General features: G+C 39.0%; 1 protein-coding gene across 2 annotated transcripts; it reads left to right on the top strand.

Annotated features, from left to right (window-relative positions):
• The first annotated feature begins 8,094 nt into the window (after positions 1-8,094).
• On the top strand, positions 8,095-13,623 carry LOC102426430 (olfactory receptor 7A5-like). 2 transcript variants are annotated; one of them, XM_006100348.2, is made up of 3 exons: positions 8,095-8,177; positions 10,535-10,631; positions 12,406-13,623. In XM_006100348.2, the coding sequence occupies exon 3, from the start codon at positions 12,419-12,421 to the stop codon at positions 13,340-13,342; it is 924 nt and encodes a 307-aa protein (XP_006100410.1). In that variant the 5' UTR covers positions 8,095-8,177; positions 10,535-10,631; positions 12,406-12,418; the 3' UTR covers positions 13,343-13,623. The 2 variants fall into 2 exon arrangements, with proteins under 2 accessions (XP_006100410.1, XP_023619739.1); XM_023763971.1 differs by lacking the exons at positions 8,095-8,177; positions 10,535-10,631 and having other exon boundaries at positions 12,518-12,872; positions 13,158-13,623.
• Positions 13,624-22,846: the final 9,223 nt, after the last annotated feature.

Raw genomic sequence — 22,846 nt, 5'->3', positions numbered from 1 at the left:
TTGTTGACATACAATATTATATTCATTTTATGTGTATAATATAGTGATTCAATATTTATATACCTTAAAAAGGATCACTACAATAAGTCTAGTAACCATCTGTCACATGCATAATTATTACAGTATTATTGGCTCTATTCCCTATGCTGTACATTGTAGCCCCATGACTTATTATATAACCAGATGTTTATACTTCTTAATCCCCTTCCCCTTCTACCACCACAACACCCCCCCTCCTCTCTAGCAACCATCAATTTGTTTTCAGTATCTATAAGTTTGTTTCTGTTTCATTTTGTTTGTTTTCTTTTTTAGATTCCACATATAAGGAAAATCATATGAAAAACAATTCTCTGACTTATTTCACTCACCATAATACTCCTTATATTCATCCACGATGAATGGCAAGATTTCATTATTTTTATGGCTGAGTAATATTCCATTGTATATATGTACCACATCTTCTTAATCCATTCATCTATCAGTGGACACCTAACTTGCTTCCATATCTTGGCTATTGTAATCAATGCTGCAATGACCATAGCGGTGCATTTATCGTTTCAAATATTGTTTTCATTTTATTCATGTAAATATTCAGGAGTGGAATGCTGGGTCATATGATACTTCTACTTTTAACTTTTAGAGAAATCTCCATACTGTTTTGCATAGTGGCTGCATCAATTTGCAATCCCATCAACAATGAATGAGGGTTCCCTGTTCTCCACATCCTCACCAACACTTGCTGTTTGTTGACTTTTTATAATAGCCATTCTGACTTGTGTGGGGTGATATTTCCTTGAGTTTTTGACTTGCATTTCCCTGATAATTAGTGATGCTAAACATCATTTCATGTGTCTGTTCGTCATCTGTATGTCTATTAAGAGCAATGTCTACTCGGGTCTTCTTCCCATTTTTAAATTGCATTGTTTGTTGTTTATGTTGAGTTGTATGAGTTATATATATATTTTGGATATTAACCCCTTATCAGATATATCATTTGCAAATATCTTCTCACATTGACTAGGTTGCCTTTTTGTTTTATTGATGTTGATTTTCTGTGCAAAGTTGGGTTTTTTTGTTTGTTTAATGTGATATCATTGGTTTATTTTTGCTTTTGATGCTTGACCTGTTTTATCTTAAAGTCAGCTGATTAGCAAACATATCCTATCTACTACCTTAATCTTCCTCTGCTATGAAAAATGACATATTACACTGTTCTGGGGCTAAAATTCTAGCAATTTTGGAGGTGCTCATTCTGTCTGCTATAAAATCTTTTTCAGTAAGATATTGTTTGGTCTCTCAAGGACCCTTATATACAAGAATTAAAGAAGGCATTTTTCATAGGTATATTATATGATATCATTCATGAATCCTTATATGAAATAAGTGAACAATGAATTTACAACAAGATCCAGAATGAGTAAATACCCTATTTGTTCAAAATTACTTGCAACTATGATTTTTATTCAGATCTAAAACTACTTACAACTGACTCTAACACAGAACCACAGCCTTGCTGCTCAGAATGGTCCTCAGACCAGGACCTGCAACATCAACATCGCTGAGGAGATTGTGTGATTTTCAGATTCTCAAGCCCACCAGGACCTGACAATTCAGATTCTGCATTCAAACTAGACTCCTTGGTGACTCATATGCACAGTGAAGTTGGAAAAGTGCTGGTCTAGACTAGGTGTTCTCACCTTTTAATGTGCACAATTGAGGAAGGGTAATTACATGTGTTGGGTACTGTCAGTGTTCAGCAGCATCCTTCAGACATTGTCAAACACACCTGAGGCACAGTCATCTCTGGTTGAGAACCACAGCCCCACAGTGAAAATTAAAAGCATCCTGACAGCCCTAACCAGTTTGGCTCAGTGGATAGAGTGTCGGCCTGCGGACTGAAGGGTCCTAGGTTCGATTCCGGTCAAGGGCATGTACCTTGGTTGCAGGGACACCCCCAGTAGGGGGCATGCAGGAGGCAGATGATCAATGTTTCTCTCTCATTGATGTTTCTAACTCTCTATCCCTCTCCCTTCCTCTCTGTAAAATAAAAATCAATAAAATATATTTTAAAAAAATAAAAATAAATAAATAAATAAAAGCATCCTGACAGAATTTCAATCAAAACCCCATTTCTTATAAGTTTGAGCTTTGAGCAGATCAGTAAACTCCTTCAAGCCCCATTTCTGCAATGTGGAATAGAATTCATAATAATATTACCTCATATAAATATCTGCAAATCAATAAATATGACACATCACATAAAAAACTGAAAGCTAAAAACCACATAATCATATCAATTGAGGCAGAAAAAGCATTCAACAAAATCCAACACCCTTTCTTGATAAAAACTCTCAGGAAAATTGGGAATACAAGGATCATACCTCAACATAATAAAAACCTTATATGTCAAATCTACAGCCAACATCATACTCAATGGGTAAAAACTAAAACGATTTCACCTAAGAACAGGAACAAGACTGGGATGCCCACTTTCACCACCACTGGAAGGGCTAGCCATAGCAATCAGACAAGAAGAAAAATAAAAGGCATCCAAATTGAAAAGAAGGAAGTAAAACTGTCATTATTCACAGAAGACATGATATTGTACATAGAAAACTCTAAAGACTCAATAAAAAAAACTACTCAATTTAATAAGTGAATTCAGCAACATAGCAGAATATAAAATTAACACTCAAAAAATCCATGGCATTTTTATACACCAATAACGAACTCTCAGAAAGAGAAACTTTTAAAAAATCCCATTTACCATTGCAACAAAAAAAAGATACTTAGGAATAAATACCAAGGAGGTAAAAGATCTGCACTCTGCAAATTATAAGACATTGAAAAAATAAATAGAGGAATATATACCCAAGTGGAAGAATATTCCTTATTCATTGGTTGGTAGAATCAATATCATTAAAATGTCTATACTACCCAAAGCAATTTATAGATTCAATGCAATCCCCAATGAAATACCAACAGCATATTTCACAGCCCTAGAACAAATATTCCAAAAATTTATATGGGATCAAAAAAGACCCTGAAGGGCCACAGCAATCTTGAGAAAGAAGAACAAAGTTGGAGGAATCACAATACCATATATCAAGTTATACTACAAAGCTACTGTACTCAAAACAGACTGGTACTGGCACAAGAATAGGCATATAGACCAATAGAACAAAACAGAGAATCCATAAATTGACCAAAGTCATTATACTCAATTAATATTTGACAAAAGGGGCAAGAGCATAAAACAGAGTCAAGACAGTCTCTTCAATAAATGGTGTTGGGAAAATTGAAAAGATACATGCAAAAAAATGAAACAAGACCACCAACTTACACCATACACAAAAATAAACTCAAAATAGATAAAAAAAAAACTTAAATGTAAAATGTGAAACCATAAAAATCCTAGAAGAAACCATTGGCAGCAAAAGCAATATGTTTACAGATACATATCCTAGGACCATGGAAATTAAGGAGAAAATAAACAAATGGGACTACATTAAAATAAAAAGCTTCTGCACAGCAAAATAAATGATCAACAAAATAATAAGAGAGCCCACTGCATGGGAGAATATATTTGGCAATGATATATCTGATAAGGGTTAAGCTCCAAAACTTATAGGGAACTCATTCAACTAAACAATAGGAGATAAACAATCCAATTAAAAAATGGGAAAAGGACCTAAATACACAGTTCTCCAAAGTGGAGGCCAAAAAGCATATGAAAAAATTCTCAAAGTCACTAATCATCTGAGAGATGCAAATCAAAATGACAGTGAGGTACCATCTCACACCTGTCAGAATAGCTATCATCAACAAATCAACAAATGACAAGTATTGGTGAGGTTGTGGAGAAAAGGGAACCCTAGTGCACTGCTGGTGGGAATGCAGACTGGTGCGGCCTCTGTGGAAAACAGTATGGAGTTTCCTCAAAAAATTAAAAATGTAACTTCCATTTGACCCAGTGATCCCACTTGTAGGAATGTATCCTAAGAATTCACAAACACTCATCAGAAAGAATATAAGCACCTCTGTGTTCATAGCAGCACAATTTACAATAGCTAAGATTTTGAAACAGCCTAAGTACCCATCCACAGATGAGTGGATTAAAAAGCAGTGGTACATCTACACAATGGAATACTACATTGCTGTAAAAAAAGAAGGAACTCTTACCATTCTCAACACCATAGATGGACATGGACAGCATTATGCTAAGCGAAATAAGCCAGTCAGAGAAAGATAAATATTACATGATCTCACTCATTTGTGGAATATAATGAACAACATAAACTGATGAACAAAAATAGATCCAGAGACAGAAACAACAAACAGACCATCAAACCTCAGAGGGAAGGCAGGGGAAGGTGGGGTGAGGAGGTAACAGATCAATCAAAGGACTTATATGCATGCATATTAGCATAACCAATGAACATAGACACTGGGGTGGTGGGGGCTTATCATAGGGGTTGGGAGTGGCAGGAAGGGGTTGATGGGGGGAAAAGGAGACATATGTAATATTTAAACAATTTTAAAAAATGGAACTCCCATTTGACCCAGTGATCCCACTTGTAGGAATATATCTAAGAATTCACAAACACTCATCAAAAAGAATATATGCACCTCTATGTTCATAGCAGCACAATTTACAATAGCTAAGATTTGGAAACAGCCTAAGTGCCCATCAGCAGATGAGTAGATTCAAAACCTGTGGTACATCTATACAATGGAATACTATGCAGTTGTAAAAAAGAAAGAACTCTTACCATTTGCAACAGCATGAATGGACCTGGAGAGCATTATGCTAAGTGAAATAAGCCATTCAGAGAAAGATAAATATCACATGATCTCACTCATCCCATCTAATAAATAGGGAATATGCAAATTGACTGTCACTCCGTCACAAAGATGGAAGCGCCCATAGCCACAAGATGGCGGTGCCCAGTCCCCTCAGCCCTGCCAGAGTCCCCCAGTCCTTTCAGCCCAGCCAGGGGGGCAGCAGGTGCACGGTGTGGCCAGACCTGCCCTCATCTCCCCAGCCGCCCAGGGCGGGCCCGAGGTGCAGGCAAGCCTTGGATGGCAGCTGCCCAGCTGCCCAGGGCCACCCGAGGCTCAGATAACCAGGGCCAGCCAAGGCTTGTGCTGCCGGCAATGGCAGCAGCACAGGTGTGATGAGGACGTTGCCTTCCCCTGATCACCAGGTCGCCTCCCACCCCTGAGGGCTCTCGGACTGTGAGAGGGGGAAGGCCGGGTTGAGGGACCACCCTCCAGTGCATGAATTTTCATGCACCGGGCCTCTAGTCTATATATATAGACCTCTGAGGTTTGATGGCAATGATTCTCTCTATATATATATATATATATATATATATATATATATATATTTGCAACTATGTACTATGTTGCAAATAAGAAGCTAAACAAAACCCCAGTCAATCAATGATTCTCTCTCATCATTGATGTTTCTATCTATCTCTTTTCCTTCCTCTCTGAAAGGAATGTAAAAAATATATTTTAAAAAATATCTAAATGTATCTCTTATAATTAATAAATATTTTAATATGTTTTTATTGATTTTTTTACAGAGAAAGAGAAACAGAAAGATCCATGAGAGAGAAGCATTGATGAGCTGCCTCCTGCACAACCCCTATCAAGCCAGCAAAACAGGCATGCCAACAACCTATAGGTGCATGGGACAATGCTCAGTCACCGGAGGCACACTGGAGAGGAAAACTAATCAATATTTTGTGAGGATCTAAATGATACCTTTTAACTGGTAATATAAGTATAAATCCCTAATTATTTTGACAAATGTGTCAGGAAGCCAAAGAGTGTGGTGCCAAGGATTGCATATCAAAGGAGCGCAGTTCTGCCATATTGAAGAAGAGCATAACAATTCTCTAGAGACATGAGGGTTGTGTTCCAACCCTAATCAGACTTTGAAGAAAAAGGGAAGTCAGGGATGGGGTGAGTAGTAGGTCTTTCTGCCCTTGAAAGCAGGCAAGATGAAGACATGAAGTCATAAAAACTAAGTACACTGACTTACAATCTGGTCTCCTGGGATCAGAGAATCATTAGGAAAATTTCCCTTTCTGTTTATTCCAGAGGCCCAGAGGGACATCATGTGTTTATAAGTTGGAGTAACACAAGGGAAATGTGCCTGATGAGCAGATAAAGAGAGAGCTGTAAATATCTCCCCTGTGCAGTCCTCAGCTTGTACAACGCTGGGGGACAGCACATGACTCTTGCTTTTGATTCCTAAGCTGAGTCAGGAGCTGATGCTTCACTCCTTCCTGCTGTCTCCTGTGGGGCAGAGCTTCAGTCTCCACCATCCAGGGAGGAGTTCCACACGGAGACCATCCTCTCAGAGACCCATTCAGGTGAGTCTGAGAGACCAGCAGGTACATCAGGAGAGGGTCAGATAGAACGGAACCTGAAAACTTTTACCTGAGTCACTGTGACCCTAACAGCCTTACCCAGAGGCAAGAGTGTATTGTGTCTATATTGTTGGTTAAGTAACTAATGTGTAATTAATTTAGTTAATACATTAAGAAAGATGTGTGTGTGTTTGAATCTGTACTACAAGGACCTTAGTTGACAATAAAGTGATAAGAACAGGAGTCCAGTTGGATGACACTATAGAATGAGTGAGACGCATAAATTGATTGCAGTAAAATAAAAATGTATCTGAGAAGATTCGTTTTTCTGGAAGAAGGTATTGGAGTATTGGGTGGGAAGAAGAGTGCAGTAAAGTGAGAGTGTTTGTATTAAATTTCAAAGATGGTGTGTATTTGCGCATGTTTTGTATTTATTGAAAAGATCCTGACCAGTCAGGGAGTTGGTCCCTTGCAATAGCAATTTGTGAGACATTCATTGCAGTATCTTCTCTCATGCTGGGTATTTGTGTGAAAAAAAAAGTATTTAATAAGTCTGGAAAAGACTACTAAATAGTTTTACTTTGAATTAATTATTTATTATTGGCAGGGCTGCATATATTCTTGGATTTGTTACCCACTCACTTTCTCTGTTGGAACAATTGACAGGAATTCCTACCCCATACTCAGCCTTTCCCCCGTGGTCTCTACGTGTAATGAGAAATTCTGGCATGCATTCTGGGAATATAAATTAAAGACTAACCAAATTCTAGGCAAAGATATAGGGTGCTTATAACTAAGTCAGCATAGTTATATAGATGGAAAAATAAAAGTCATCCCTTGTAGCTTAACTCTTAATGCCACAGAGGCAGCACAGTCAGTTTACATTTATGCAGTGAGGCCTTCACTGTACCAGCGAGGGGGGAAAATATCTCCAAATCTAGTTAAAATTTCTTTTCTACTTCATGTGTGTTTGTAACATAAAATGCCCTTACCCAAGGGAAGCTAATGAGTGAAGAGCCTTAAACTCGGTTCTTCAGACAAATTTATTGAATAAATGTCTGTATTAGAATCCTATAGCTGTCGTAACGTATTCCCACACTAGTTGCTTAAAACATACAAACATATGCTCTTACAGTGTGGATGTCAGAGCCTTGAAAGGAGTCTCACTGACTAATATCCAGATGTGTGCAGGGATGGGGTCCTTCTAGAGGCTGAGGGGAGGATCTGTTCTCTCTGATGCCTGTTAGTGTGGCTGGCCGCCTGCATTCCATGGCTCATGTTCCTTCCTCCATCTTCAAGCCAGCTGGATAGCATTTTCAAAAGTCTCTCTGAGTCTAATTCGTTTGTCTCTCTCTTCAGCATTAACAGAACCACTGTGCTTAACTTAGTCCCACCTGGATGAGCCTGGCTCAACCTCTATTCTAAAGTCAGCCGATTAATAAGCCTGTTCCATCTGCTACCCCAATCCTTCTATTGCTATAAAATATATCATATTTGTGTGCTTGGAGGCTGGAGAAATAAGTGAGAAATGTGCTTGCAGAGCAGGTATGGGGATTTATAAATATCCCCTCATCCCTGGTCTCTCAGCTTGTGTAACCTTAGGCTGGGAGGGCATGGTTATGTTTATTTCTCACTGTCATTTGTTCATTTGGAGGCCCAATTCTGACGGGGAATTGATACTTCACACTTTCCAGCTGTCTTGCCAGTGAACAGAGCTTCAGTCTCTTTCATCAACCATTTAGGGAGGAATTCAGATGTCCCCACAATGACCTTCCTCTCAGAGATCTTATCCTGGTGAGTCAATATCACAGCTGACCCTGCATGACAAGGTCACAGAGAATGGAAGCCAAGAACATTTACCTATTTTCACCTAAGAGACAATTCAACTTAGTCCAGAGGCAAGAGATTGCTGTGTTTGGTAAAATAATTAATGTATTTATTTCAATGGCTACGTAAGAATTCATAGTGTGACTGCTACTCACACCTTTTATGGTCTTTCATTTCTTTATCACTAAATTGCTCTCATATCAATGCTATTAAAATATATTTAAATTATGAAATTCAAACTGTGGTTCTGATCAGCGGTGATTTTGTCCCCTATAGGACATTGAGCTATTTCCAGAGAGATCTGTGACTGTCACACTGGAGAGGGGTGGGTGGAGGCAGGGATGCTAAACAATCTTCAAGTCACAGGACAGACCTCACCACAGAGAACAGTCTGTCCCAGATGCCAACAGTGCCGATGCTAAGAAACTCTGAATTAAATAACATCACTGTTTGTAATACTTATAGCTGACTTCAGGTTGTTTTCCAAAATTGTAACACTTTCTGACAGTGAAATTAGAGTACACCCTTTTGCTACCAGTTTCAAAGTTCCAACCCCAACCAAACATGACTGCTCTTCCAGTTTTTCCCCAGGCTGATGGGTGTGAAAGACATTTCTTGTTTTCTCAAACTATTACTCAGTTTCTGCAAACTTCATTTATTTTCTCATTTTCCAATAACATTTCTAGAAAACATTCTTTCTGAGCTGATTGTTGTAAGATATTTTGACCATAAATTTTTAACATTTTATTTAAATATATCTATTTTCTAACCACTGAGTTTCTTTCTTTAGTTAAGACAGTTTTGCCCACCTGTAAATTTTATATGTAGTTTCTAATGTTCATCAAAAATGTATTGGTGATTCTTACACCAAGTTCATACCCTCTATGATATCTTGCAAGATGTCAAAGGGCAAGGACCAATTCAATATTCTTTCCGATCCATAGCCATTTATGCCAGCTTTCATGTAACAATTCAAGCTTTTTCAACTATGTTGAAGTATAAGCTTTCCATATGGAAAATGTTCATGTACGTTGAAACTCATTATGGTCTTTCAGACTCATTAAATGAACAATAACTGAGCATCTGCTATGTGCCAGAAAATTCTAGGAACATTATACATTATATACATTTATATCTAGGTCTTTATAATTTAATAGTCAACCCACATTGATATTCTTAAATGATTGTGTTTTGTGTCTTGTTTCAGTTAGTGTTTAATTCTCCACTCAATTCTGCTTACTGTTGTTATTTTGAAACTACTTCTTTTAACCTGGTTTCATTATCCTTTCATTTTTTCATTTTATCACTATTCACATTCTTAGTTTTATTTCTGTGTAAGTGCACATCTATTCACATACCTTTGTGAAAAATCCAAACGTGAATAAAGCAGGTTAAGTGTCTGCTCTTTTGATCATACAGTTTGACAGTGAGGGCAGAAAACAATTAAATAAATGTGTGTTTAAAAAATTGTCCTCAGGAAGAGTCATATGAAGAAAGCTATTCAGTATAAAGAGAGAGAACTGTCATGGTGTGGGCAGGATTTATAAGGCATGGTCTGGGGAGGATTTGCATGTTGCATGAAGACTGGAGCCAGGACCAGAGTGTGCTCACAGGGTGTGTCAAAAAAGATGAAAACCCAAAGCCCAAAAATAACACAGAAAAGGTGCCTCATAAGAAAAGGGAGAAAGGGACACCAGTGGTCGGCAAACCGGGGCTCAGGAGCCACATGCGGCTCTTTGGCTCCTTGAGTGCGGCTCTTCCACAAAATACCGACTTCTGCACATGGGCCACGAAGTTTCAATTGCACTGTACGTGCGCGCCCACACGTGGTATATTGTGGAAGAGCCACACTCAAGGGGCCAAAGAGCCGCATGTGGTTCGAGAGCCAGGGTTTGCGGACTACGGGACTAACCTCATCCCCTATCAGACCACATAAAAACAAATTGGTCAAGTGATTATGGAATGGGTACAGAAAACAAGTCTTCCACTGCTTGATAACAAAATTACCCAACTTTTTTTATACTTTATGTGTGTGAAGGGTTGGTTTATGCCTTAACTCATTATAAAGGTGTACAAAATAGAAGATACTTTTGTCTTTTGGACAAGCTTATTCTTGTTTACTTATTGTTTTGCTGGCATCAATGGGATATGTTGAGGGTTTAAATACTGCACGACCCAAGAATATTCATGTTCCTCACACTCTCTCCATGACCCCCTGAGCTTATTAAATCTCTATTCCTTCTCATCTATTTCATTCTTCTCCCCTTAATCTCTCTCTCCTTTCAATTCATTGAATATATTTCATTATGTTTTATTAAATAAAGGGCAGAAAATGGCCATCCCAGTATGTAACCCCAAGTTTATTTGTCTATGGAAGGCTTAAGAATTGGACTTTTTGGAAACCATTTCTACATTATACAGGTAAAAGATCACTATCTGGCCACCTTCAATTGTTTCCATTTGTAGCATAGTCAGTATGCCTGGGGCTAAGACAGATATGGGAATAACTATCGAGGAGGCCGTGGTGGTGGTGGTGGTGGTGGTGGTGGTGGTGGTGGTGGTGGTAGTGATGGGGTGTGTGTGTGTGTGTGTGTGTGTGTGATTTTTAGATGTGAGCAGTCCTCAGACCAAGGGTAGTTGTACACTCCAAGCTGGCTCATACAATATGAGACCAGAACTCAATCAAGAGAAGCTACTAAGGAGGGGATCTGTTTCCATTCACGGGACACCTTTGCAACATGATTAATAAAGTATAAGAGGCTATGTGGATGAGGAAGTCCCTATGTCTAAGGTGTTAGCAGTAGCAGACAAGCCACCTCACTCCTCAATCTGTCAGCCACCACTTCTCATCACTCTCCTTCATGCTTATTCACCCTGCAAACTTGCTTCACTTTTTGACTTGAACATTGGACACCAGAACCTTCCCCAGGGCCTTTGCACTGGCCAGTCTCTCTGCTTGCACACACTTTCCCACAGAGCCTTGTATCTGCCATTCTCTGTTGTGTTAAAAAAAAAATATTTCAGGGTCAAAAGCTTTTTTTAACATATTTTTTATTGATTTCAGAGAGAAGAAGGGAGAGGGAGAGAGAGATCGAAACATCAATGTTGGAAGAGAATCATTGATCCGCTGCCTCCTGCAGGCCCCCCCATTAGAGATCGAGTCCCACAACCTGGATATGTGCCCTGACCAGGAATCAAACCATGACCTTCTGGTTCATAGGTTGACACTCAACCACTGAGCAACACCAGCCTGGCCAAAAGCTTTTCTTTAAAAAAAAAAAAAACAACAACATTATTTATTGAGCCAAATGCCAGCCAGGAAAGGGCCAGGTCCTGGAGCATGGAGTTGAAACCACCAGTAGCAGAGCGAGGTACAGAAGACGTGTCCACTGTGCTAGGAGAAAGTAAACTGGGGCAGGTCTGGGATAGACACACAAGTATTTACATTACCATTTTGATTGGTTACAGGCAAGAGTCCTGAAAATTCATGCACATGGAGTATGCAGGGGTCTCTAGTGATCACTACAGATATTGATTCAAGTTCCAACATACATTCAGGAATGAGAGCAGTCTTTAGTAAGTGGATTCACAGCTTTTAGCTGGTTGACTACTCTTATCTTTTTCTCTCACTCTCTGGTCCCAGTGCTATTTAATTTAGGACATCTCAAAATTTTCCCTGCTCACCTTTTTGAGATCTCTGTTCAAATGACACCTTGCTTGCAGATCTACCTACAATCTCATGAAAAATAGAACTTCCTATTCACGTTCTCCTTTACACATACTTTCCTTTTCTTCTTATGAGTGGCCACCATCTGAAATAATTTATTATTTTATTATTTGTTTCTACATTCATCCCTCCTCATTGGATTGTAGAGACTTTTGTTTTTCAGCACCCTATTCTCACAGCCTGGACAGTGCCTAAAACATGGTCAGCACTCAATTTACATTCCTGAGAAACATGAAAAAAATTCTCATTCAAACTATAGAATACATGAAGCCCTCGGAGAAATAGGGGATTGAGACAAACAATCTATATCAGGGGTGGCACTGGATATCCCATACAGGGGACCATATCCATACACAAAATATTAAAATTAATGTCTTCACTATAAAATATTAATTGTAGCATTTCAAATATGTGAGTAATACAACTTTGTGTGAAAATTAGTCATGTTATTTTGATCTTTCCTGGTAGTCACCTCCACCACATGGAACCTGTGAATCTTACACAAATTTCAGAATTTCTTCTTCTGGGAATTTCAGAGAAGCCAGAACTGCAGCCCCTCATATTTGGGCTTTTCCTCTCCATGTACCTGGTCACTGTGTTGGGAAACCTGCTCATCATCCTGGCTGTCAGCTCAGACTCCAACCTCCATACACCTATGTACTTCTTCCTCTCCAACCTGTCCTTGGTAGACATCTGTTTCACCTCCACCACCATCCCAAAGATGCTGGGGAACATCCAGACACAGAGCAAAGTCATCACCTATGCAGGCTGCATAACCCAGATGTATTTTTATACATTCTTTGCAGTGTTGGACAATTTTATCCTGACAGTAATGGCCTATGACCGGTTTGTGGCCATCTGCCACCCCCTGCACTACACAGTCATCATGAACCCCCAGCTATGTCGACTCTTGGTTCTGGTGTCCTCCAGCATGAGTGCCCTACATTCCTTGCTACATAGCTTAATGGTGTTGAGGCTGACCTTCTGCTCAGACTTGGAAATCCCCCACTTTTTCTGTGAACTCAATCAGGTGGTCCACATTGCCTGTTCTGACACCTTTCTTAACAGCCTTATGATAAATTGTCTAACTGTGCTGCTGGGTGGTGGTCCCCTTGCTGGGATCCTTTACTCATACTCTAGGATACTTTCCTCCATATGTGCAATCCCATCAGCTCAGGGGAAGTATAAGGCATTTTCTACCTGTGCATCTCACCTCTCAGTTGTCTCCTTATTTTATGGTACAAGCCTAGGAGTGTATCTCAGCTCTGCTGCTACCCAAAACTCACATTCAAGTGCAACAGCCTCGGTGATATACACTGTGGTAACTCCTATGCTGAACCCCTTCATCTACAGTCTCAGGAACAATGACATAAAGAGGGCCCTAGAAAGATTATTTGGAAGATAAGCTAACTATACTAGTCTGAAGAAGTGCCCATGAATGCAGGGTTCAAAGCCTCAGAGTCTGATGTTCTGACACAAATAAAGCCAATCTTTGGACCATATGTAATTGGAAATTCTAGTTATCTCATGAGTTAACTTGAATTACTTTACAATAATTTATTCTCTTATGACATATATCATTCCAAGTAATTTTTCTATTGTTTTCCTCAAAGAATAGTCATGAATTATGCTATTCCTATGGACAAAACTGCACTTGGCTACTAAGGGCATTTACATAATTTTATTGTACAGAAAAATCTGAGACTACAGTTTTCACTTATATGTTCCTCATTATTTTCTATAACGCTACCTTTACTGCTCTTGTTGATAATGTAGACTCTAACATACTAGTATGTTTCATAGCTAGTCTCTTGGTTTTATTGTTTTTAATATGCTGTGTATCCCCATGCTTATCATAGCCACTGGCAAAAATTGACAATCTAACATATGTTTCCAAGCATCTACATTATAAATTTTAATAAATAGACTGATCTCATATGGTTAGAGTCTGAGATGTCTTTAAATATGATGAAGCAAAAATAAACATATAACTTATTGTTACTCAAAATTTTTTTCAGGACATGCAACTACTCATTAAAATATGGCTATGATGTCTATGTGTAGTAGTCCTTATTATTAGGGTGAAAATTACCAGAAGAGTTTTATGTGCTTTTTCTGAACTATTTTCCTGTTTCTGATGAAAATCTCTCAATGTGCTCTCTACAAATGTGCCTCCTTTTAGTGCTCCCGGTTAAATATATCCCCTTTTCTAAACTTTTTCAAATCCACCAAAGAGACAGCGAGTGAACAATCTCAATATCATACAGTATATATCTCCTTTATACTCGGAAATATCTTCAATCTTTATCATCAAAGGATGAATCACACAGGAGTTGAAATCCTGCCCAGTCATGTGAGTAAGCATCACAAATTTTCCTGCACAAACATGCATGTCCTTCCACCCTGCCCTGACTACCTAGAAGGGAGCCTCAGTGGAGGCACTTCTATACAGTTATCTGAAATGCATTCGAATAGCAGAGTGATTGTGAGTGCTGTCCTCAAATATCAGTACAAATGCCAAAAGTAAGAAGTAGCAGATTACTATAATTTCCCTCAGTTCTGTTGACTTTGATTATAGGATCAATTTGTTATTGCTCTATAATAAGCCATCCTAAAAGCAAATAGTTTAATATAATTCCTTTATTTTCTAATGGGTTTGTATAGTGAGGAGGTGTTCTGATCTCTGTTGGTCTCCTCCTGGTCTGCAGTCAGCTATGCGTCAGCTATGGGTCAGCAGGAGTGTCCCATAGCTGGGCTTTCTAATGTATTAGGGGCTCAGCTATGGTGACTGATCTAGGGAGGGCTTGGCTGGAATAAATGAGCTCTGTCCGCCTGTCCTCTCCTTCTCTGGAAGGCACACCTGGATTTGTTCACATGGCTCAGCCAGGGATCCAAGTGAGAGCAGTGGAAATGTACCAAGGCCTGGTAAAGTACACTGTCACTTCCACCATATTTTAACGGCCAAAACAAATAAAAAATCCTAAGTCTAGTCCAGATTCAAAGATGGAGAAAAAAGCTACACCTCTGGCATGGAGGAGCTCACAGTCACATTGCCAAAGATTTGGAAACAGACAAAGAATGGGGGCCACATCTGAAAACATTCTACCATGTGTGTAAATTTCAATCCAGTAAAGTTTTATTTCTACATTTTCCCTCAACAGCTGAATGATCTTAGAGAAGAAAGTGAACGTAAAAATATGTTTAATGAGCAGATGTGGATGTTCTATTCTAGTGGGTCAGGCCCCTCCAAATATGAACATCATCCCTCTGCCACTTGCTGCCCACTTACCATTTCTAGGCTGAAAAAGTAAAACTTTTTCCTTCCACATTCCTTGATTCCAGGGACTTAACTCACCGACTAATTGAGCTAGAGAGCTGTTGATTTCCTGACACAATCTTTATTGGCATCCTCATGTAGACATTACTTCTCTTTTTATTGACCTACTCTTAACATATTATAATGACTTCTAATCGGATACTTGTATTTCTTGGGGGTGGGACTCCTGATGGAAGGAGGTGGTATTTGAAATGCACATACAACAGAAAAATAAGTATTTGTAAGAATAGAGTTGCTGACATTATGCTGAGTGGAAGAAGCCAGTCACAAAAAGATAAAGACTGCATGAATTCACTTATAAGCTATATCTGAAGTAGTCAAATTAATAGGAACAAAATATAGAATGGTGGTTGTCAGGCAGGGAAGGAGGGGAGATGGGGAGTTAGTGTTTACTGGGTGTAGAGTTTCATTTTTGCAAGATGATGAAAAAAGATTTAGAGGTTGGTTACACAACAGTGTAAATGTACTTAACACTACTGAACTGCACACTTAAAAATGGCTACAATGGTAAATTTTGTTATGTGTTTTTTACCACTTAAAATTTTTCAAAAAAGGAAGGAAATTTTGACACCTGCTACAACATGGATGACCCTTAAGGACATTATGCTGAGTGAAATAAAACAGTCATAAAAAGACAAATACTGGGCCTGGCCAGCATGGCTCAGTGGTTGAGCTTTGACCTATGAACCAGAGGGCACAATTTGAATCTGGGTAGGGGCACGTGCCTGGGTTGTGGACTCAATCCTCCAGTTGGGGGCATGCAGGAGGTAGCCGACCAGTGATTTTCTCTCATCATTGATGTTTCTATCTCTCTCTCCCTCTCCCTTTCTCTCTGAAAGCAATTTAAAAAACATATTAAAAATAAAAAGACAAATCCTGTATGACTCCACTTTTATGAGGTCCCTAGAGGAGTCAAACTCAGAGAGAGGAAGTAGAATGATAGGTACCTCAGGCTGGGGGAGGAGGAAGAGAAATGAGTGTTTAATGGGAACTGAGTTCCAATGTATAAAGATGAGAAAGTCTAGAGCTGAATGGTGGTGATGGTTGCATGTGAATGTACTTAATGCCACTGAACTATCCACTTAAATAATGGTTAAGATGGTAACTTTTATGTTATATGTATTTCAGCACATTAAGAAAAATACAGGGCAGGAGACTAAGAGAGGACACATACTATTTTCTTTTCCTGTGTGCACAGACAGTAGGCAGGTGAGAAGGAAAATCTCTAATGTTTTAAACCCCTGAGATTTGGGGTTTGCTTGTTCCTAGAGCAGAACTGAGCTCACCCTGACTCAGATATGGCAGCTGATACCCAAGTCCTCTTCATGTGTGCTGATGCCCTTATTTGTGAACTCCAGGATTGGGACTAGGATGAGAAATGAGGTTGTTGTCTCAGAAGCAAAATTTAAGGAAGTGTCAAAAACTCAATAGTCAAAAGATAACCATTATTCAAATTCAGTGTTTCAAAAAATCAAAATTAATGTAAAACATGCTTGATGATTGAAATAAAAAAAATTTAAATTAAGACAGGATCTGTCACAACAGTGTGCCTAGACATTGTAGAATTGAGGCCAAAGGAACAATCAATCTTTGTGCCTCATTAGTCTCCCTATAGTCCCTGCTCTGGTGAACACCCGTGACATTCTGCCTGGGGCTTTCTATGGCCCATGTGGCTCTAGGTCAGAACTGATAAGGAGTTTGCATCCCTGGGAATGACCCTCCATCATTTTTGGTGAATCAATACCCCAGCTCCCTCACTCCTTAAGGGTGTGTGTCTAACACACTCTTAGAGGTTCCTGGAGGGACTGAACCCCAGGTGCCCACTGCAGAAATTGCTCATTTAAACTCTCAATATTTGCTGCCTATCTCACATGCCTTCTTCTCTACTCCTGTTTTCTAAGATCCACTTCTAAACACATACCTGCACTCAACCCATATCTGAGGCTCTGTAGTTAGGGGAAGCCAGCCCAAGGTAGATGTCTATTACAATTTTATTTCAACCTGGCAAACACTTTAACTCCTGATTCATCTTTGAATTTCTGGCCAAATCTGTTGTTAGCGATTTACTGCTGTGCAACAAATTGCCCCAACATAAGGGCCTAAAATAACAGCAAATAGTTATGATCTCAGAGATTTTGTGGGTCAGGAATTAGCTATGCCTTCTTTGGATTCTTCGCTTCAGAGTCTCTAATGGGCCACCATGTCAGCTGAGGGCTTGATGAGGGAAGGGTCATTCCCAAGTCCACTCAGGTGTTGTTGGTAGGACTCAGTTCCTCGTTGGCTGTTCAGTAGGCAGCTCTCAGCTCCTCACCACATGGGTCTCTCCACAGGGCAGCTCACAATGTGGCAGCTGGTTTCACGAGAGCAAGAGATAGAGGGCGGGGCAGGGGGGGGAGGAGAGAGACACACACAGAGAGAGAGCGTGCATGCCATGGGAGCTAGATGGAAATCTCAATCTTCTTTAAGCAAATCTTGAAAGTGACATCTCACCACCTTAGTCTTACTCTCCTGTTAGAAGTGAGTCATGAGGCCTTGCCCATACTCAACAGGAGGGCATTACACACGGATACCAGGAGGCAGGGATCATGAGGGCTGTCCTGGAGTCTGTCCTCTGATTTCCCCCTTCTTAATGTATGGTACCAACAACAGCTCAGTTGTTCAGGCCCCACATGGGTGTCATCCTGTCCATAAGGCATTCTAACCTTGTTCCAAATGGCCCTTCTGATCTCACCTCCTTCCTTCATCCTGTCTTGGCCTTTCTTCTCTCTATGGAAGCTCAGTCCCACCTCAGGGCCTTTGCATCCACTGTTCCCTCTGCCTGGAACTCTCTTACCCCAGACATCTGCATGGCTCCTCCTTCAGGGTCTTTCACAGGCTGTTATCCAGGTGATGGTGAGGCTACAATCTCATCTGAAGGCCGGATAAGGTAAGCACTCACTTCCTTCCAGATTTAGCTTTAACATGAACTCCTTAAATATACATTCCTGATTCCCTATTTAGTCCTGTGTGGTAAAGAGTTAACTTAGAGAGCTCGGGGTGCTTCAATCCTGCACCTTCCAAAACAGGCCTATCTGCCATTATTACCAAGTGAGATTGTACGGTGGGGAGCTTTTCTGAGCTCTGCCTAACCCCTTATGAGTCTATAGTCAGCTGTGAGTCCCTATGTGTGTTTCTGAAGCTCATTCATGATGTTGTGTGTGGCCATTGTGCTCTTCTCCCTTGAAGCAGTATATCAGCAGTTTACCCTATTTCTATATCTAGTTTTACCTTCCGTTTTAAATGTGAATTGCCTTATTTTATTTCTACTGTTCCTATTTCCATGACACCTTGCTTTCTTCCCAGGTAGAAGAAATACCTCCTACCATTTCTAAGTGTGAATCAGCTACTCGAGCTCTAGATCCTAGGCTTTTTTCATTCTAAGTAATTCATTAAAGTATAGTTACATAATATAAGCTAAACATGATTAAATGTACAATTCGGTGTATAAAAGCCATACAAAACCTATAGACTACACGTCATGTTTCCATTTGTGTATGAGTCAAGAAAGTACGCAATAAACTTTAATGGCTTCTTAATGTAATTGTGAAACATTTAATATACCTGAGGCCCAATTTCTTTATTTCTGATGATAATGTGGGACAGTAAACATAATTTCAGATGAGTGTTGCAAGGAATAAATGAGATATGAGGACATAATAGGTTAAGCCCAAATGAAATGTTCAAAGATAGAGTTGTGTGTGTTTATGTGTGTTTATTCACCTACATTTTAAATTTCAAATAAACAAATATATACATGTACACATACACAGAATTATTTATAATCTCATATTTTATGTTGAAAGGAAACTTTTAAAAAGTTGAAGAGGATAGAAATGAAAATTAAGAATGTTTGAATTAATATAAAATGAAAAGATGTAGAAATTTAGACGTGAACTTAAATGATGAATTACTTTTCCTATGTTAATGCCTCAAAGGCATCAAAATCTGAAGCACATTTACATTTATACAATGAGAAATTCTCTACCAGCTAAAGGAGCTGAATATCTCCAAACTGATTATAAATTTCTTCTACTTAAGGAGGCTTACACCTCAAAATGCTTTTACCCAGGGGAGGCTAAATGAATGAATTGAGACACTTAATCTCAGTCCTGAATAAAATTTCATTGGAGAAATGTCTGTATTCACTTTTTAATGCAAATGTAAAATTACCATCTGAGTGATTTAAAACAAACACATTTACGCTCTTACAATTCCTGAGGTCAGAAAGAGGAAATGGGTCTCATTAAGCTTAAATCAAGATGTTTGCAGGGCTAGGTTTGTTCTGGAGGCTATAGAGAAGAATGTATTACTTTCCTATTCCATATCTAGATTAGAATGCAAAAAAATCTAAATATATTTCTTGTAATTAACAAATATTTCATAGTGAGTGACTAAATGACAGCTCTTAACTTGTGATATAAGGTTGAAATGCCAAATTGTTTTGGCTAATGTATCATGAAGCCCCTTGTATAACACTCAAAGTTTATAGCAAAGGAAGTTGGTTCTCCCCCTCATTAAAAAGAAAAATAGAATTTATTTAAATATCAGGGCCTGTGTCCTTACCACAAAGCCAGTATTTGGAGACTAGAGTTTTCTAATCCAGACTAGAAATATCTTAAATCAGAGTTGGTATAAGGTGCTGGGAGGTTAATCCTCTGGAAGCCAATGGATTTTTATGAGGAAGAACTAGTAAAAACTAAATTAACTTGACTTCGAAGCGGGTCTTTTGGGAACACAGAATCTCCAGGAAATATCCCCTTCTGTCCAGACCCACAGGGAAATCAGGTGATTAGGAGTTGGAGTAACAAGACAGAAATGCACCTAATGAGCAGACATAGGGAGCTGTAAATATCTCCTCATCTCCAGTCTCTCAGCATGTGTGATCTTGGGCTGGATGAAATCTGATTGTTGCTTTTTAAATCCTAAATTTGTCTGGTAAATTTGTGCTTGCCTCCTTCCTGCTGTCTTCTCTGGGCAGAGAGCTTCAGTCTCCATCATCAACCATCTGGAAGTTGGACTTTCCCATGGAGACCTTCCCCTCAGAGTTCCCAATCAGGTGAGTCCAGAGGTCCAGTAGGTACTACAGAAAAGGTCAGAGAGAGTCAAAGCCAAGCACATGTACCTGAGGTGTCTTGATAGGCATCAGCCTATGGTTGTTTGTTTGCCTAATCAACTAATTAACGATTAATTTATGATGCTAAAAAGAAGTGAACCTTGAACTCAGCAACACATGCATAATTGTTGACAATTAACTGATGAAAGCCCAATTAGAAGTGGCAATGGGAGGCATAAAGTATATCAAGTAAAAGTAGAAAGTATACAATGAGTTTTGCAATTAAACAAAAGTAGGAAAATAGAGTGCTAGGTATGGAGGGATGTCCAGTAAAGTGAGGGCAGTTCTTCTTTATTTGTATCATGGGGTCTATTCCACTACATGTCCATATTGATGAGAAAGATCCTTATCCAAAATATTTCTTTCAAATATTACCTTACAACAGTAGTTCATGAGACATACATTCCTTTTATTTCCTATATAAGTGTGCATATATTCACACACATTTGTGAAAATACAAAGGTGAACAAAACAGATGATGCCCTGCTTGTTTGGATCTGGCACTGTGATGGTGAAGTCAGAGTACAATGAAAAAAATGTTTGCATTACAATGTGATCAGGCTAAAATTATATGAAGAAAGTTACTCGGTGTAGAAGGATGACTTCTCAGGCATGTGCGGGATTTGTGATCACATCCTGGGAGGCCTTTGTCCATTGGATGAACCAGAATTAGACTGTGCTCAATATTTGTCAAAAATGAGAATAAAACCCAAAGTCAAAGAAAAAAATATGCCACATCAGAAAAGTGAGAAAGGGGGCTTGTCTCATCTGCCATCAACTACATAAAAAAATAACTGGTCAACTAAATATAGAAGGGCACAGGAAAAATCAGCTTTTCACTGCTTGATGTTAAAAGTATTCAACCTGTGTTGTTTTTGTACATTTCTTTTTGTGAGTATTTATTTATTTTTTGGTAATTTTTCACTTGGGGTAGTCAATCTGTAAGGTATTTCATACCATATATTTATAACTTCCTCTGTCTTTTGGAGGAATTTATTTTTTCTCATTTATTATTTTTGCTTGGCTTCATGGGGGTGTAACTAGGGTTGGGAAGCTTCCAGAATCCAAAGAAGATTCCTCATCATCTCTCAAAGACCCCCCAGAGTTTATTAGATCTCTTTTCTTCCTCGTGTCCATTTTATTGCTGTCTCTCCCTCTATGTTTACTTAACCTATTGTTTATGTTTCTTTGAATACAGGGCAGAAAATGGACATACCAATATGGAACCCCAAGCTTATTTGTCCATGGGAGTCTCACGGTAGGAATATCTAGGTACTATTTCTAAATTCTTTTTGGAAAAGATTCTTGATCGGGAGAGCCTAATGGCATATATTCATAGTCTACATAGAGCTGGAGGGAGTGAGAAGGACATGGAAATAACACAGATGAAGAGGCCATGGTGTGCTGTGTTTGGTGTGTCTATGTATGTGCCTTGTAAATTGAGAGCAGTCCTCAGAGCAGAGGTGCCTGAACTCATATATTCCAATGTGACTCTAATATAAAGAGAAGGTGACAAGGAGGAGATCCTTTTCAATTCACTGGATGCTTTTGCAACCAGATTAATAAAGTGCAAGATTTCCACAGTGTGCACAAGGCACCCTCTATGACTTGAAGTTTCAACAGCAACATGCAGGCTACCTTGTTTCTTAATATTCTCTGACACCATCTCTTATCCTGCCCTGCCTTGCTCATTCCGCTGGACACATTGGCTCCTTTTGAGTTTTGATTTTCTAAAACAACCATCTTCCTCAGAGCCTTTGCACTGGCTGTTCTCCTGCCTAGCAAACACTTCCCCTCAGTCTCCCACTTAGTCTTGTTTGAGGTGTCTGTTTAAGTGTCACCTGTTGGCAAGTCTGGGCTAAACTCTATTAAAAAAAGAACACCCTCTATCAACTCTCTCCATTTAATGTCATTTACCATTTGATATGTTATATTTGTTTTATTTTATTATATTCTTTCTCCATTATTAGTTTGCAGAGACTATTATCTTTCAGCATCCCATACTGTGAACAATGCCTGGAAATGGTCGATAGTCGACATACAGGGTGTACCCAAATAATGTATACACACTGTACAAGCTGATAGCTGAATTTTGAAAATAAAATACACTCTAATAAATACTGCCTTTATAATTATTCAAAGTGTGGGTATGCACTTTTTGGGACACACTATATATTCCTCAAATGAATGAAATATATCCTCAATAAAACAGCAATATACATTATGTTTGAAAAACTACTTGGTGATTAAAAAAAAAGAAAGGAAATTCTAATGAGAATTGGCAACAGAGTTGACTTAATGGGAACCAGATCATACACCAAATATGAAAATTATTTTTCTGATTTTAAAATATAAATGTGCAGCCGTAGCTGTTTTGGTTAAGTGGGTAGATCATCGGCCTGCAGACTGAAGGGTCCCAG

Source organism: Myotis lucifugus, unplaced genomic scaffold (assembly GCF_000147115.1).
Source record: "Myotis lucifugus unplaced genomic scaffold, Myoluc2.0 scaffold_310, whole genome shotgun sequence".
Lineage (NCBI taxonomy): Eukaryota > Metazoa > Chordata > Mammalia > Chiroptera > Vespertilionidae > Myotis > Myotis lucifugus.
Note: the sequence above shows the minus strand (reverse complement) of the source record. Positions and strands in the feature narration are given on the sequence as shown.